At 40.1% G+C, this 14,337-nt stretch overlaps 1 protein-coding gene across 1 annotated transcript; it reads right to left on the bottom strand.

Moving 5' to 3' along the window:
* Positions 1-6,016: 6,016 nt before the first annotated feature.
* Positions 6,017-14,100, bottom strand: syt4 (synaptotagmin IV). Its single transcript, XM_026353152.1, has 5 exons — positions 13,855-14,100; positions 10,846-11,459; positions 10,435-10,758; positions 7,763-7,883; positions 6,017-7,345 (listed from the first exon to the last, which is right to left on the bottom strand). The coding sequence occupies exons 1-5, from the start codon at positions 13,886-13,888 to the stop codon at positions 7,026-7,028; spliced, it is 1,413 nt and encodes a 470-aa protein (XP_026208937.1). The 5' UTR covers positions 13,889-14,100; the 3' UTR covers positions 6,017-7,025.
* Positions 14,101-14,337: the final 237 nt, after the last annotated feature.

The raw sequence follows: 14,337 nt of genomic DNA, 5'->3' as shown, positions 1-14,337 counted from the left end.
TACCATGGCAACCCATGTGGGTCCTTTACTCCTTTATATGTTGAAATGCCCTGTATTGTGTTGATTGGTTGGGACGTTGTAGGTGGAGGGCAAATTTTCTGAAAACCTGAACTTCTTTTTGTTTGATTTTCATCAGGACCATGGATGAAGGCAAACTATTGGTCAGGTTTCATTTATTTTTATTTGTTTTTAAAATTCTAACTACAAACGAATCATTTTCTCCTACACATATTTTAAAAACCCTGTCCGCATGATAAACCCCCATTTTATGTATTTTAGAAATCTACTTAAATTCAAGAAGAATGGCAATTAGAAAAATCCATCTTTGGAACTTACTCCAATGTTTGCCATATGGTTTCCCTCCAAATGAAAAAGTAAACTAATATTCTTGTTTATTCAACATCTCTATACTTCGAAGAACACCATAGCGTTTACAACAAAGTCATGTTGAGGTACCTCACAATGTAAGGTTTCCTTTGGTGGTTTCTTTCTATGCCTGGTGGGATACTTCAAGTACTACATTTTGCTGCCAAGCAGAGATAATAGATTTTACATATAGATAAAAGGTCGCTAGGATGTTACATTGGAGATTAGAGACAGCTATGTGAAGTAGACCACCTAGAACCTCTAGATTTTCAATTCAGGAAACACAAAAGCAGCTGATTAGTTGCTCCTTGTGGGGCTGTTAATCAGCGACGCTGCCTCCTGTTCGGAAGTAAAAGCTGCTGCCTAGTCTGACTTAATGGAACATTCATTGAAGCAGTGCACGTCACAGATCTACACAGTGACTAATTAAATGTAGCAAAAATATAAAAAATAAAGGAAGTAGCATTAAATTAAACATTGAAATGAAAAGTGACACTGCCTGCCACATGTTGTGAGCTCATCACTGTGACCCTGCAGACGTTAGTGCTCATTAACCAACCTTTTCCTCTCTAAAGGTTTTGAACCCTAACTAATCTATTTCTCTGAGCTCTCACAACCTGGCTAATGTGCAGCCTTTTAGTACCTGTTAGAAAGAGGCAATTAGTATGTGTGTGTGTGTGTGTGTGTGTGTGTGTGTGTGTGTTGACGTGTGCTATGATGTAAGCATCGTGACTGAGACCGATGGTTAACGTTACTGTCCCTTTAGACTCAGTGATCAGTGTCGTTTGAAACATGCACTAAGTCTGGATTATTTCCAAAATGGCTTATAATGCAATAGAAAGCCTAAAAGAATGAATTTCAATAATATTAAACAGCATCCAAGGTCTTTTTTTGCTAAAGGGCCATTACAAGAAGACTGTTGATCTGAAACAGTGGAGTCAGAATGAAGAATTTTATATTGGTGGAAAATCAGAAGTGGAAAAGTAAGAAAAAATCATCATCATCTATTACATGATATTCTTGTTGAGATTTTGCCATACCATCATTTGAATCCATATTTCAAACAATAGCATGTTTAAAACAGTGTGGAGCAATAAAATGTAATGTAAAATATTCTTTATAACATTATAATGGATTACCAAATCAAAGTTACAGCCTTTGTACAGTGATGTTTTTTTGCAGTTCATAATTTCAGCTCCTAAAAACTTTTTTTTTTTTTTAAAAAGATCAAATGAAAGGCAATACAGCCAGCACACTGGCTGAGTGGTTGATATTTTTGTTTCACAGAAAAATGCCCGTGTGAATTTCTTGCACTTCCTCCAGTGCTGCAGTTTCCTCCCACAGTCCCAATACCTGAACCTCAAGCACAGATCAAGTGATTCGATGGCTGCAATTGTCATCTGTGACAGTTCTGTGATTGATGTTGATGGGGTAAAGGCTGGTGCCCAACAAAACCAAAAGTCAGTAGAGACAGTGGATGTATGGAAATGCTGTGTCAATTAATAATTCATTGGGTCTTTGAAGTTTGGTCAACACACATACAGTTCGCCTTCTTCTCTCTGCTTCATCTTCCTCTCCCTCCACTGCTCACTCCTCGCTGTTTCCACCTCTCGTCCTCTCTCATATTTGTCTGCTACAGCATGCCTCAGGTAAAGATTGAGCATTGATAAGGTGTTATATAAGTATGCCCGTTCTCTACATTGTCAGTCGTGGATTCTGTTCTCCTCTTGTGCCTCCTCCTCCTCCTTGTGACAATGGTGCATCCTTGAAGTGATGTATTGCATAAAATTAAACCAGGCTTGCATAACTATCATGTTTTGTTGACTACAGTATATGTAACACACCTTACAGACACAATTTGATCACTTCTGCTAGAAGATAAAATGATGGACACATAAGGACGTTTGGCCGATTTGTCCTTCACCATTAAGAAGTCTCTTTCAGTCCGCTCTCTTGTATATTCTACTGAAGTCGTCAGGTGTTTCATTGTCACTGTCATTCAGTGCTTCAGTCTCTTTATTTCACAGTTACCTGTTTTTCATTATCAGTAAATGACCCTCAGATACCCACCTAGATGGCTGTCTGCAAACCCACGCGCATCAGCTATTCACCAACCAAACGAACACATTCCCAGCTCATCTATCTCGTATCAGTCCTCTCTCACTCCTCTTCTTCACATCTCAACATGGTGCTATGTCATCCCTCTCCACACCTCCCTCCATTCCTGTCAGGCTATCTGAATCTCGTCTCACCTCCTCCTCCCTCCAGCTATCTATCTACTTCCTCCTCCACTCCTGTAGTCTCACTTTGCAAACTTTCCTCTCCTCATTCCATCACTTCCTCCTGCAGATGAATCCTTTGTAGTTGTGCTTCAGAGGAGTATTGTGCATATTTAGTATGTAACTTTATGCTTTATGAAATAGAAACATTTCGTTTTACAGCACTTTGAATTGAATGTTTTTCTGCTTGGCTTAGATATGTTGGTTGCCTTGTACCTCACTTCTAAGTCACTTCGGATAGAAGCATCTGCGAAATGACTAAATATAAACGTAAACATAAAAAGAAAAGCTTAAGAAAGTTCAAACTAATAGAATCATACTGTACAGTATATGTACAGTATGTACAAGAGCTTCCAAGGGGATAAACAAAGTAGTTATTATTATTATTGTTGTTGTTGCTGTTGTTGTTGTTGTTGTTACTAAAATTATTAAAAGCAGAAATACCTTGTTATTACCAGGTGCAATAGTGCAGCTAACTAATATTAACAAATTAACAACAGCAGTATTCTTGCTCATTAGTGACCTGTATATGCAAACAGTATTTAATAATAATGCAAACTGATTAGAGCTTTGAATTATAATTTATAAATGAATAATTATTAATTAGGTAGGGTATGCTAGCAGCTCCAGGCTAAATGACTAAATGGTGTCAGGTAAGCACAAGTGTTAGCATCATTAAATATTTCAACTGCAATATAGACATATTCCATGTAATTTTTTTATATACTACATTCTACAAATGGTCAGTCTGCCCTACACTAAAGTCTTTTCTAAGATACTGTATTTATATGTTTTATTGGTGCAATCAAATACTAAGTATATTGGTCCAACGTAATCTGCATGAGACTTGAAATGAATTCACTCTGCTTTGGCCAGTCATCGCTTTCCCTGCTGTGCTATACTTCTACACATCCTGCCCAGCACTTCAGATAATTTGCCATTCTGAAATTATAGTAAATGAGAGTTCTGCAAAATAAGATCAAGCAGAAGTAAAAGCAGTTCTCTGACTGGTTGAAAGGATGAGCCTCACTTGAAAACTTTTACATTTTGTCATTTCCAAAGCATAGAAGGTACAAGGCAAAGACAGGATAGTATAATGAGATAAGGACCACTAGTGGAGATGGGTTACAAATTTTCCACATAGAGGGCAGCAATCATACCAGTAAACTATCCAACCTGAGTTAAACACAAATATCTTTGTACTGCTGTCAGTGCTGTTCATTCAGTCTGGATCATCCCTACTCATATAGACACTTCAAGAGCATTTAAAACCTATTCTTAAAAGTCATGGACTGAATCTTTAAGTAACAAGGAAAAAAAGTGATGACTTTATTTATATTTAATGTAATCTTCTCTCTCTGTCTGAAATTTCCAGCAATTAACAATGAAGTCTCTTTTTCTTTGACCGCTAAAAGCATTGAACTGCAGCAGCACAGAGAGGGGATGAATTAGATCAGAGCAAGAGGAATGTTGCTTAACAGTGGTGTGATGAGAGGCGTTAATAAGATCAGAGATATGGAATTTGGTTCATGTGGTCTTCCAGACGTTCTCTAATTAGGACAAATCACTTTGTTGCACACATCATATGCGTGCACACACACACTCACACCAACACTGCTAAGATAGGTTTTTCACTTATTAGGCTCTTGAGACTGATGTGAGTTACTGCACTGATAAGATAACTGTGAAATCGGAACGACTTGTGAATTAGCAGGTTGTGTGGCTACATGTTGAGGAGGTGGCTGACTTTTCACTGGTGAGTGTGACTCTTTAAGGCAAAGCAAAAAAAGAAAGCCAAATGAAAAGAATAATTAAAGCCTGCTTCACTGAATGGTCTAGAACAGCCATTGTTCTCAGCATGGTAAATATGTCATTTGCCATCAAAAGAAAACCTAAAAGCTTTGTGAAAAATTAATTAGATCTGTCATTATTTAATGTTTTCTTCCTTTCAAACCACCACCTTCATCCATCATGTTTTGTATTACTGTGGCATACATCTCTCAACATTGAAAGGGTATATACCATTAATTACAGGCTTGGTAAAAAGGGAAGGCATAAAAGAAGACTTTAGCACCAGTTTAAACAAATGATGAATTTCTTAAAACTACAGTAAAAAGAAGGAGTTGGGGAAAGGATTTTAGATGATGGGGTGTATTTCATTTGAGAAATCACAGTGTGATTTTACCTCTATGAACACATCCTTACCATCACTGCCATACACTTGACTTGACACCACCAGCAAACAATTACCTGCTTGAACATCAAGCAACATTAGGTATGTTTCTGTCATTATGTAAGTAAAATCCTTTATTCACTTCTCTTTCAATTTGGATTGAATTGCTGCTGCTAGAAGCTGTAGTACATCGATTAGAGCAGTAAAGGTAAAGTTAAAGTTTAAAAACCATCACAATCCACCGAAAGGAAAGAGTAAAACAAAAGTTATTTGACTCATTACTCATAAATGGTTTGATTAATGCAGTTTTAAATAAATATGGTCATTTCCTTTTTTCATTTATTCATGACTTTCCTAATCTTGGAGTATGGGGCTGTTGTTTAAATATGTTCAAAGTATATTTTTGCCTCCAGAGTTGAGAGATGTTTACCTTTCCAGTCTGCTCATTATAAAGTCTTGGACTGCAATCACTGACACAATTCTCAAAACACCCTTAAAATAAATTCAAGGTCCCTGTTCAGGAGAACTTAACTCTAATAGGTTAGCAAGAGGAGGGGATGAATAGGGGGATAGGAGAGATGGTGCATGTTGCTTGGATATATTTTATTGCTTCAAGGATGACAGCAGAGATTTAAAATAGAAACCAGCGTCAGAGAGTGACCTTGCAGCTCAGAGACACTGAGGAAGTACATAGTGACAGAATATCCTGCTTCTCCTGAGGCTCCACCAACAAGCACATGATGTAACCCAGTGTAAGACTGGAGACGGAAGAAAGGCTGGAAACAGCCAGGGTACATGCCGAAGTCAAACAAAGGTAATAAAAAGACTTTTTGGATTCATCTATATTTTAAGGAACAAAGAACAGAAGAAAAAGGGGGAGTACGCATGCTGAGCCAGCTGCCCTCCTTCACTGAACCACTTAGCTGATATTAAATTCAGACAAGATTACTTCATCCCTGAGCACTTAGCCACTCAGCAGCTATTACATCATCAGACTTGGAAAGAAGCCCAATGATGTCATCCCCAGAGTGGTGGAGGTGAGGATGTGTGCAAATCCATGCTCAGTTTATGTTCTGTAGTAGTAACAATTCAGATGATGTGTTGTTTAGAAAGTAAAATTGGGAATACAAAAACACTATCAGTGTTTTGCAGTGTGTAATGTGAAAGAAAGACTGCAAACTCTGTTTTGTTTCTCAGAACTTGCCATATTTTATAGTAAGGTACGTACATTTACATTTCAGCTGTCTTTGTGCTCACAGTAAAGGGGACAAAACACCTACGGTAAACATTATGTGGCTTGCTGAGCTAACATACACACCCACGCACTCACACATTCAAGTTACACAATCTCACATCAAAACACACACACACACACACACACACACACACACACACACACACACACACACACACACACACACACGTGCATCCACAGTTACTGTCCCCAATGCACTCAGTCTGTTCCAGTCTTTTCTCAAACCACCTAATTTAGGCTTTCTTGTACTTAAGTAATGATATATGAAATACCACTTATACTTACTGTACAAAACATGGTCAACAAATGAACCAAAAGAGTACAAAACAAAAGCAAATAAATAAAAACAATCTACATCTTTATGAAGAGAACATTGTCATTATAAAATAAACTTTAATAATCCACATTTTTACAGCATTGTCAGATGTGGTTCATTCTGGTTTTCGTATGATGGATTTGGTTACTATTTATAAGAGGAAGAGCTGAAGAAGAAGAAGATGCAGAAGAAGAAGAAGAAGAAGAAGAAGAAGAAGAAGAAGAAGAAGAAGAAGAAGAAGAAGCAGAGGAAGAGGAAGAAAAGAAGAGCGACATTTAAGACATTTCTGCACTGCACACGGTTACCGTGACAATTGGTTTTTGCCATGGAGATGATGTTGCATGTTACCAGGTGATTTTCTGTGACAGTCTTTGGGATTGTTTAAAGCTATGGGGTTTCCTTTGTCATGCCCCCTCCTCCCCACTGAACCCCAATAACTTCAAAGACAAGTGATTGAATGGCCGATTGAATGACATCACTTCAAATGACGCTCTCAACAAAAATTCCCCTTTGTTTCCCACCCGCCCTCACTGAAAGTTCAATGGGTAGTGGCCTGCCCATCCTCATTCCATCCCTCTCATGGTTGGACCAGATTGGATATGGACGTCAGAATCCACCAACACACCCCCCAGCGTTCTAATCCTCTGACAGGGCGTGCCACTTGGCGATCTGCCGACGCGGGTGGTCACATATCTCCCTCCAGTGCTCGCCGGGAGTGCCTGCTGCCGATGTACCCAGCACAAGGCGCCCGAGGACAGTGTTGGGACTGCGTGATTTGCCTGCTTCTGAGTCCAGCAGCAGCAGCTCCACGCTGGTGTCCCTCAGGCCCTCTTCGGAGGGCAGATCAAAGACAAAGAGCTCATTGAAGACTGGGTTGGGGGAGCATTTCTTCACATGGGTCTTCTTCTTGCACACGCGCTTCTTTCCATGGTACATGTTCACCTTGACATACGGATCTAGAGAAGAAGAAGATCAACAGTGGATGAAGAAACTAAGAAGACAAGAGAAGTGGCATCCCTGCAGGAGTTGGAAAGTGGCATGTTATTCCTACGTTAGATCAATACAGCGATCGATAGAGCAGAAATGATGGATGTTAGAGATGAGGACAAAAGAGGCTGGTTTTGTAACACTTCTGTGTGTGTGTGTGTGTGTGTGTGTGTGTGTGTGGTTGTCCCTAAAGTGCTCTCTATCACATCCTGATCAGATTACTTTAGAGCAGTGGTGGTGTCATTATAGCAACTATCAGAGCATCCAAAGTAATCGGGGCTGTGAGCACAATGATTTTGTTCTCATCTGTTCATGCTGTTCATGTGGAGGACGTGCAAGCACACATATATTTGTTGGCCTGCAAATGCAAAGGTTTGTTGATGTACCTGTAGGTCCATTGTTCTCAGTCTTGGGCAGGTGGCGAGCCTTGAGGACCACGACAGTCAAAGTGTTGGTGGTGGACTGGTAACAGAGGGAGAGCAGTAATTCACCTCGGCCTGAAGACTTCTGTAGAGAGACAGGAGAGGGGTTAAAGAGTGAGATGTGGTAGGAGCCGGAGCAAGAGTGGAAAAGGCGATGCAGAGGACGATGGCAGGCGTGAAGGGAGAATGAGAGAAAGACACTTTGGCTCATAGGCTGTATGGATGGAAAACCTCTGTTCTAATCTATTGTTGTCACGATGCTGTGATGAAAAATGAGAAATAGTTTATACCGTCATTGGTGTCAGTGCTAATGATCGAATTGCTGTCAACTCAGCAAACACCGCCTGCTTATAATGTGTGTTCTCACGTCTTAACTAACACAAATGTAGATTTGAGCAGCCTGCTAATGTGCTCTGCATTAGAGCCATCACCGTTCTACTGGTTTAAAACTTGCGGCACAAACACAAGCAAGAGGAGTCGACACGTCGGATGGTGTGATCACACCTAACAAAGATTTCATCCATGCTCCTGGTTGCTATGGTAATGGGATGTAGTGTTAAAATGTAGATGTGTGCCGCCCATATATTTTTATATTGCTCCCTTAGAGGATGTTTTAGGTTTGTTATGGTTCTATAAACTAAAAGGTGTCTACACAACAATATTCTACTTTATTTATCTCTTTTGTTTCCTTGTAGGGTAAAAACACACTGCTTGTGACACACCATATCGATTTCTTAAACTGCTATGTGCTCACACACACACACACATTTTCAGGCCTGCAGAAGAAAATACCTGCGATACAGACAAAGAGAGCCACCACCCTATTATCAAAGAGCTGCTTCTAACCAGAGAGAACAATGTATATAACTCATATGGAGAAAGTTAAGCCAAATCTCTTACACTTTCATAACGAAATAATAATAATAATAATAATAATAATAATAATAATAATAATAATAATAATAATAATAATAATAATAATAATAATAACTCACTGTTTTACTTTTCATTTTCCAACACCGATAAATAAAAAATATTCCAGAAAGCAGGAGTTCTTAATACAAATCATTACCATGGACTGGTAATTGTAATAGTACTTTAATTGCAGTAACAGGCTCATGCAGTCCTGACTATGTCCTTCAGCCGAGGTTTATGAGATTTGTCTCTCCTGGGACCCAAATAATAAATGGATCAAAAAAAATATAACTTGTGTTAGTGTGGAGAGAGCGAGCAGAACATAGTTTAAGAAATATTATCCTCTTGATGATAAAAATACAGAGGAAACGCTGCAGAGAGAGAGAGAAACCTTTTATATTTCTCAGAATATGAGCTGCATTTCCCAGCACTTCTCTGGAGTACTATATCATATCAGAGAACTTTAAAGACATTACAGATAGCTCACATTCCCCCTGGGAGGGTACAAATATGCCTGAATGTACCCACTCCCACCCGGTAGGCACAGAGCATCCACTTTAGCAGAGATCTGCAGAGTATAATATCAGCCCACAAATCTATAATTACACTGATATCATCTCACATTGCACCTGTAAATGGACAAATACCCATGTACAGCCTAACCATCTGGTACCACTTTATACAGAGCTGCTGAATACTAAACCACAGACCTATGATAGAGATGCAGACATCATCTCACACTTCATCTTTTGAATTCACAAATAAATCAAATGTAACGTAGTGAAACCTGCTGCCATTATCTAGTACACTATGTAAGCACATGACGAAACAGTGAGTGGTTGCCAGGAACAGCCTGTCTGGAGCTGAAGATTACTGACCCCCACATTATTTGACCACACAAAATCACCATAATTGTACAATATAATGACAAACATCAATTGCCTTGTAAGCCTTGTTGTTTGTTTCGTGTCACATGACTTAAATTCATTGATCCCTCAAACTACTGTAAATGAGTAAAAGAGGATAATTAACATGAGCTAAAACTGAGGAATCGACTAAGAAAAACCAAGAAAATAATAAGAAAAGCACCAAAGGATTTCATGTGCATGAAGCGCAACTTCAGGCCTCAGTATCAGATTGCAAATCTATAATGGTGCAACAGACCCAGTGTCTCAGCCTCCACAGAGGGATATTCTTCACTCCACTGCTTTCTTCACTGGTTTCATGTCACACTAACACCCATTCCTGCGACAGTGAATTTCTTCCATTAATTTGCATTAGTTTCAATAAATGTATTCTGATACATTTGCATTTAGATGAGTGAGAGAAAACTGTTTGATTATAACATTTTAAAAAGTAAATTACTGTCAGAATGAATGTGTACTGATTAATATTTAAATAGTGGAAGCACTTCAGTTTTCAGCCTGTTGCTTTGCTTTTAGGGACAAGCAGTGCAGCCACTGCTGTTCTAATGAGGGAAATGATGAGTCATTAGTGGAACAATTTTAGAATTTGAAATGATTTCCTGGTCCAGCTGGAGTTTTACTGGAATTGTTATGGTTAAGGTCTATTGGCTGCTGGAAAATCAGTGCCAATTAAGCATGCCTAAAAATGTAACCCTATGATTGAACAGAAGGGAAATGAGTGAGGGATGACACAACAAATGAGGACGATTGAACAAGAACAAGTGGAGCTGCAGGAGTAAATCAGACAGATTTTACCTTGATATTCCTTTTAATGATTTCCCGGCTCATCAGGACACGTCCTTCTGACAGGTCGATGCCAGACAGGGGGACGAGGGTCTCCCCAATGACCTCATCACGGGAGAACCTATCGAAGCTCAGCACCATGAAGTGAAGGGCCAACTCCGACACTCGGGAAAGCGGGATCCCATAGAAACTGAAGGTCTCGTCAAAGGTGGGGTCCAGAGTCTTCCTAAGGACTCTGGTCTTAACCCGGTGTTTTTTCTCCGGCAGCAGGGTCAGCTTGATGTAGGGGTCAGAGGTCAGCGACTGTTCATCAGTCGGGGTCAGACCATGGGCTTCCTGAATGAAAAAGACAAATCTATCAGTGAATCAGTCTGACTGTGAAACCTGAAAGTAAACATGCAAACACCTGAACACTCACTGTACCTTGATATGGACAATGAAAGCCTTCCTCTCTGGCTGGTACTCCAGGGAGAAGTGGAGAGTTCCCAGTCCACCCTCCCTATCTTCCCCGTGGGGCTTGTCCACAGCTGGGGTTGGCGCCTGGCTGGAGAGGGTGCTAGAAGGTGAAGGGAGGTCGCGGCGGTCCATCACCCCGGGTTGGGTGAATCCTGCATGGGGAGATGGCAGCTCTAGGTCTGGGGAGCTCCGCACCTTCTGGTGGTGGTGGTGAAATGGCTTGGTGGTGACATTGCCATTCAGATCCCGTTTCTCCAGATCCAGATGCAGAGATGCTCTGGAACCATTTGGACTTTCCGCCAGTTTACCGGTGCCAGTCGGACTCATCGGCGACGCAGTGTGACAGTTTCCATTAATGTCAGTTTTACTGGTCTCATTCGTTGCAGTGGTTGCAGCAAACTTCTTCTTGCCACTGAGGCTCTCTGGGTAGATGTCGACCCCTTTGAGCATGTGCACAAACTTGTAGGGGGGTGTCTTCTGGGTTTTTGTGTTTTTCCGCTGGCAACAGATCCACGCAAAGGCGGACACAGTGAAGACAAGGCCGAAGACGCTCACCACAGCTACACCTACTGGCACAGCCACTGTGGAGGAGGACATAGAGAGTGGAGTGGGGGTATTAGGGGAGAAATCGTTTTAATTAAACACGTCTGCGTACTTATCCCAACAAACAGTGTGGAACTAAGTAAATGTAACATAGTCAGACATAAATCATTTAGATTGAACAACCTCAGCTGGTTTTATTGTGGTACTGAGGCAACTGAATCCATTTTGTGTGCCTGACTGACTGACGCAGGCTGCAGTCCTGACTCAGACGGAGAAGAAAACAACGCAATCTGTCCAACCTTGATGAAGAATCATCATTACTGTGTTCATATGTCATACATATCAACAGGAAACAGCTGGTGCAAGTAATGAAGTGCTGGGAAAGCTACATAAGGTCATTATGTGGTTGATTTCTTGAAAGCAGATTTATAAAAATGAGAATGCAACTAAAGAGCAGAACACTGGCAAGTAGAAAAGACCTCGGCAACAGCACCAATAGAGAAACAAACGTTCTATAGTGTCAGGTCTACTCATATCATATCATATCGTAACATTTCATCTGATAATGACAAGGGGTATAGGAAGGATCGTTATCATGAACGGTCAGTGAGCTACAGCTACAGTGCAAACTGTTTGGAGAAGATTTTTTTATGATGATTACACGATTAAAAGGAAACAACAACAATCTGGTCGACATAAAGATCTATCATCAGCTTAGGTAAAATAGTTAAATAGTAATATATAGCTGATCAGTGGTAAATTAGTAAATTAGTGGTGGAAAGTAACTAAGTACTTACAGTAAGTGTTTCTAATAATTCCACTAATTAAACTAACATTTAGTTTGATACTAGTTACTTTATTGATCCCCGGAGTGAAATTCACAAGCCACGCAGCAGTATGTAAAGTAATTCAAAGTATAGTTATCAGATAGAAAACAGCAAATAATGTCGTAAAATTAAATAACATTAAAATGATACATATGATAATTATTCATGATCCAACAATATTATATTCATTCATATGAAATTAACTATTTTGCATAATAATAATTAAGATAGTACTAGTGTACTTTCACTTGAGTAACCAAATGAATGTATTTCTACACTGGAATGCTACTTTTACTCTGGTACTTGCACCTCTGTTGTAAATGATACTAGATTTATGGAAAGGAATAAAAAAAGCAGGTATGACATATTATGTGTGAAATGTAGAAATGTTTAATAATTCCTCTTAATTTTAATTATTTTCTTTAATTCCTCCTACAACAGGCGAGTAAAAAGTGTGGCTACATGTAGAAATTATACTTTTGTCTCCTATAGTATCACCAAAATGTTACTATGGAGACTACAGGGATATCTACCACTGAATACTTCAGTTTTAAATAAAATGTTGAACTGTGACTCAGAAGCATTAATGCTGCATCCTCATGTATTCAGAGCTAATAGGTCGATTTCAATGGAGGTAGCACAGACCACTTCATACAGTTAAGAGGGCAGCACAGTGGAAAAGCACTGAGGTTAACACCCATACAGAGAGGAAGAGACGGGTGGGGTTGAAGGGTAATCGCTCATGTGCTTGTCTTGTCTTTTTTTTTTCATTAAGTCAAATCTGCATTCGATCCTTGGATAATCAGCAACATTTATGATAATTCATTTGCACTTTTTTCCTGGGTGATTCAGATGCCTCTGACATGTTGACACACAGCAAATGATAAACAATATGTAGGCTACAGGACTTTAGAGGTAAATTGAGAAGCTTTTTTTAAATATATTTTGTGTTCCTTATATTATTCTAAATGTTTTTTAACACACACAATATATACATACATAACATATTACTTGTTCAAGCTGTGATAGCTGTAGGTGTAGCATCAGTAAAATCCTTAATAATCCTAAAATTTGTAATTAATCTGAAAGGACTTCACACAGTGATCTCATTTCAAAGTTAGTTTTACCATTTCCCTACTATTATGCTGTTTTTCTCTCATCAGTATTTCAGTGTAGAGTCCTGGGTGGAACAGTTTTCAAGGCGTCAACAACAGACAGATGGATGTGTCTACGGGAGGGCGGTGGAGGAGCAGCTGAACCGAGAGCCAACAACAAGAGAACAACAAACAGGTGCTTCTCTGCCCATCACCTGTGTTCTAGTAACACCTTCATGTACTCAACTTAAACAAGAGCATTCATTAAATGTGTTACTGTTCGTAATGGCCCCAGTCTGGTAGTGTTCATGATAATTAGCTGTCACTAAGCTGCAAAATGGAGGCTGGAAGTCGAACACGGTGTTAAATCCAGCAACACACTGGACACGCTCACATTCACTATTATTTTATACCACTCTAACAAAACTGAAGCCAAGTGAATATAGTATCAGTACATAGTTCAAATGAAAGGCAGTTAAAAAGCAAAGCACCGTGTGAGAGTGTGGACTCACCGAGCTGCGCTCCGTCCTCCACCAGCGGAGCCATGATCTCTGTCCGAGGTGCTGAAACGCTCTTCTCCTGCGTCGCTGTCCTGCTGTCGGGATGCAGTGTATCTCCGGTATGTCTCTGCTATGGTTATGTTAAATAATGTAAAGGGCTTTGTACGCCTTCAATTATTAAAAAAAAACACACACACAGCCTTGTTTTCCCAGAGAGGAGGATGGAGGGATGCTCTGCTCTCACCCTGCTGCTGGGACTCTGTGATGCGTGAGTGGGTCTCAGAGGCGGCAACACCCTGAATCCCCTCTCTCCCACACACTCTCTCTCTCCATCTCTCTCTCTCTCTCTCTCTCAATCATGTCTTCTCTATCTCTCTCACCCTCGCCTCATCAGCTCCTCCCCCCTCCCTACTGGTAACGCTGAGCTCATCGGTGCTGACGCAGGAGTGACGGAGGCTGACTGTGAAATCAGGACCCCCCGGTGTAACAGCACAA

This window comes from Anabas testudineus, chromosome 18 (assembly GCF_900324465.2).
Source record: "Anabas testudineus chromosome 18, fAnaTes1.2, whole genome shotgun sequence".
NCBI lineage: Eukaryota > Metazoa > Chordata > Actinopteri > Anabantiformes > Anabantidae > Anabas > Anabas testudineus.
Note: the sequence above shows the minus strand (reverse complement) of the source record. Positions and strands in the feature narration are given on the sequence as shown.

Bases quoted from the DNA above. Each gene is read 5' to 3' on its own strand.
- syt4 (XM_026353152.1), bottom strand. From the start codon at position 13,888: ATGGCTCCGCTGGTGGAGGACGGAGCGCAGCTCG. The intron at 11,460-13,854 runs GTGAGTCCACAC...CCTCCTCCACAG, and splicing joins GGAGGACGGAGCGCAGCTCG to TGGCTGTGCCAGTAGGTGTA. The intron at 10,759-10,845 runs GTACAGTGAGTG...TTTTTCATTCAG, and splicing joins CTTTCATTGTCCATATCAAG to GAAGCCCATGGTCTGACCCC.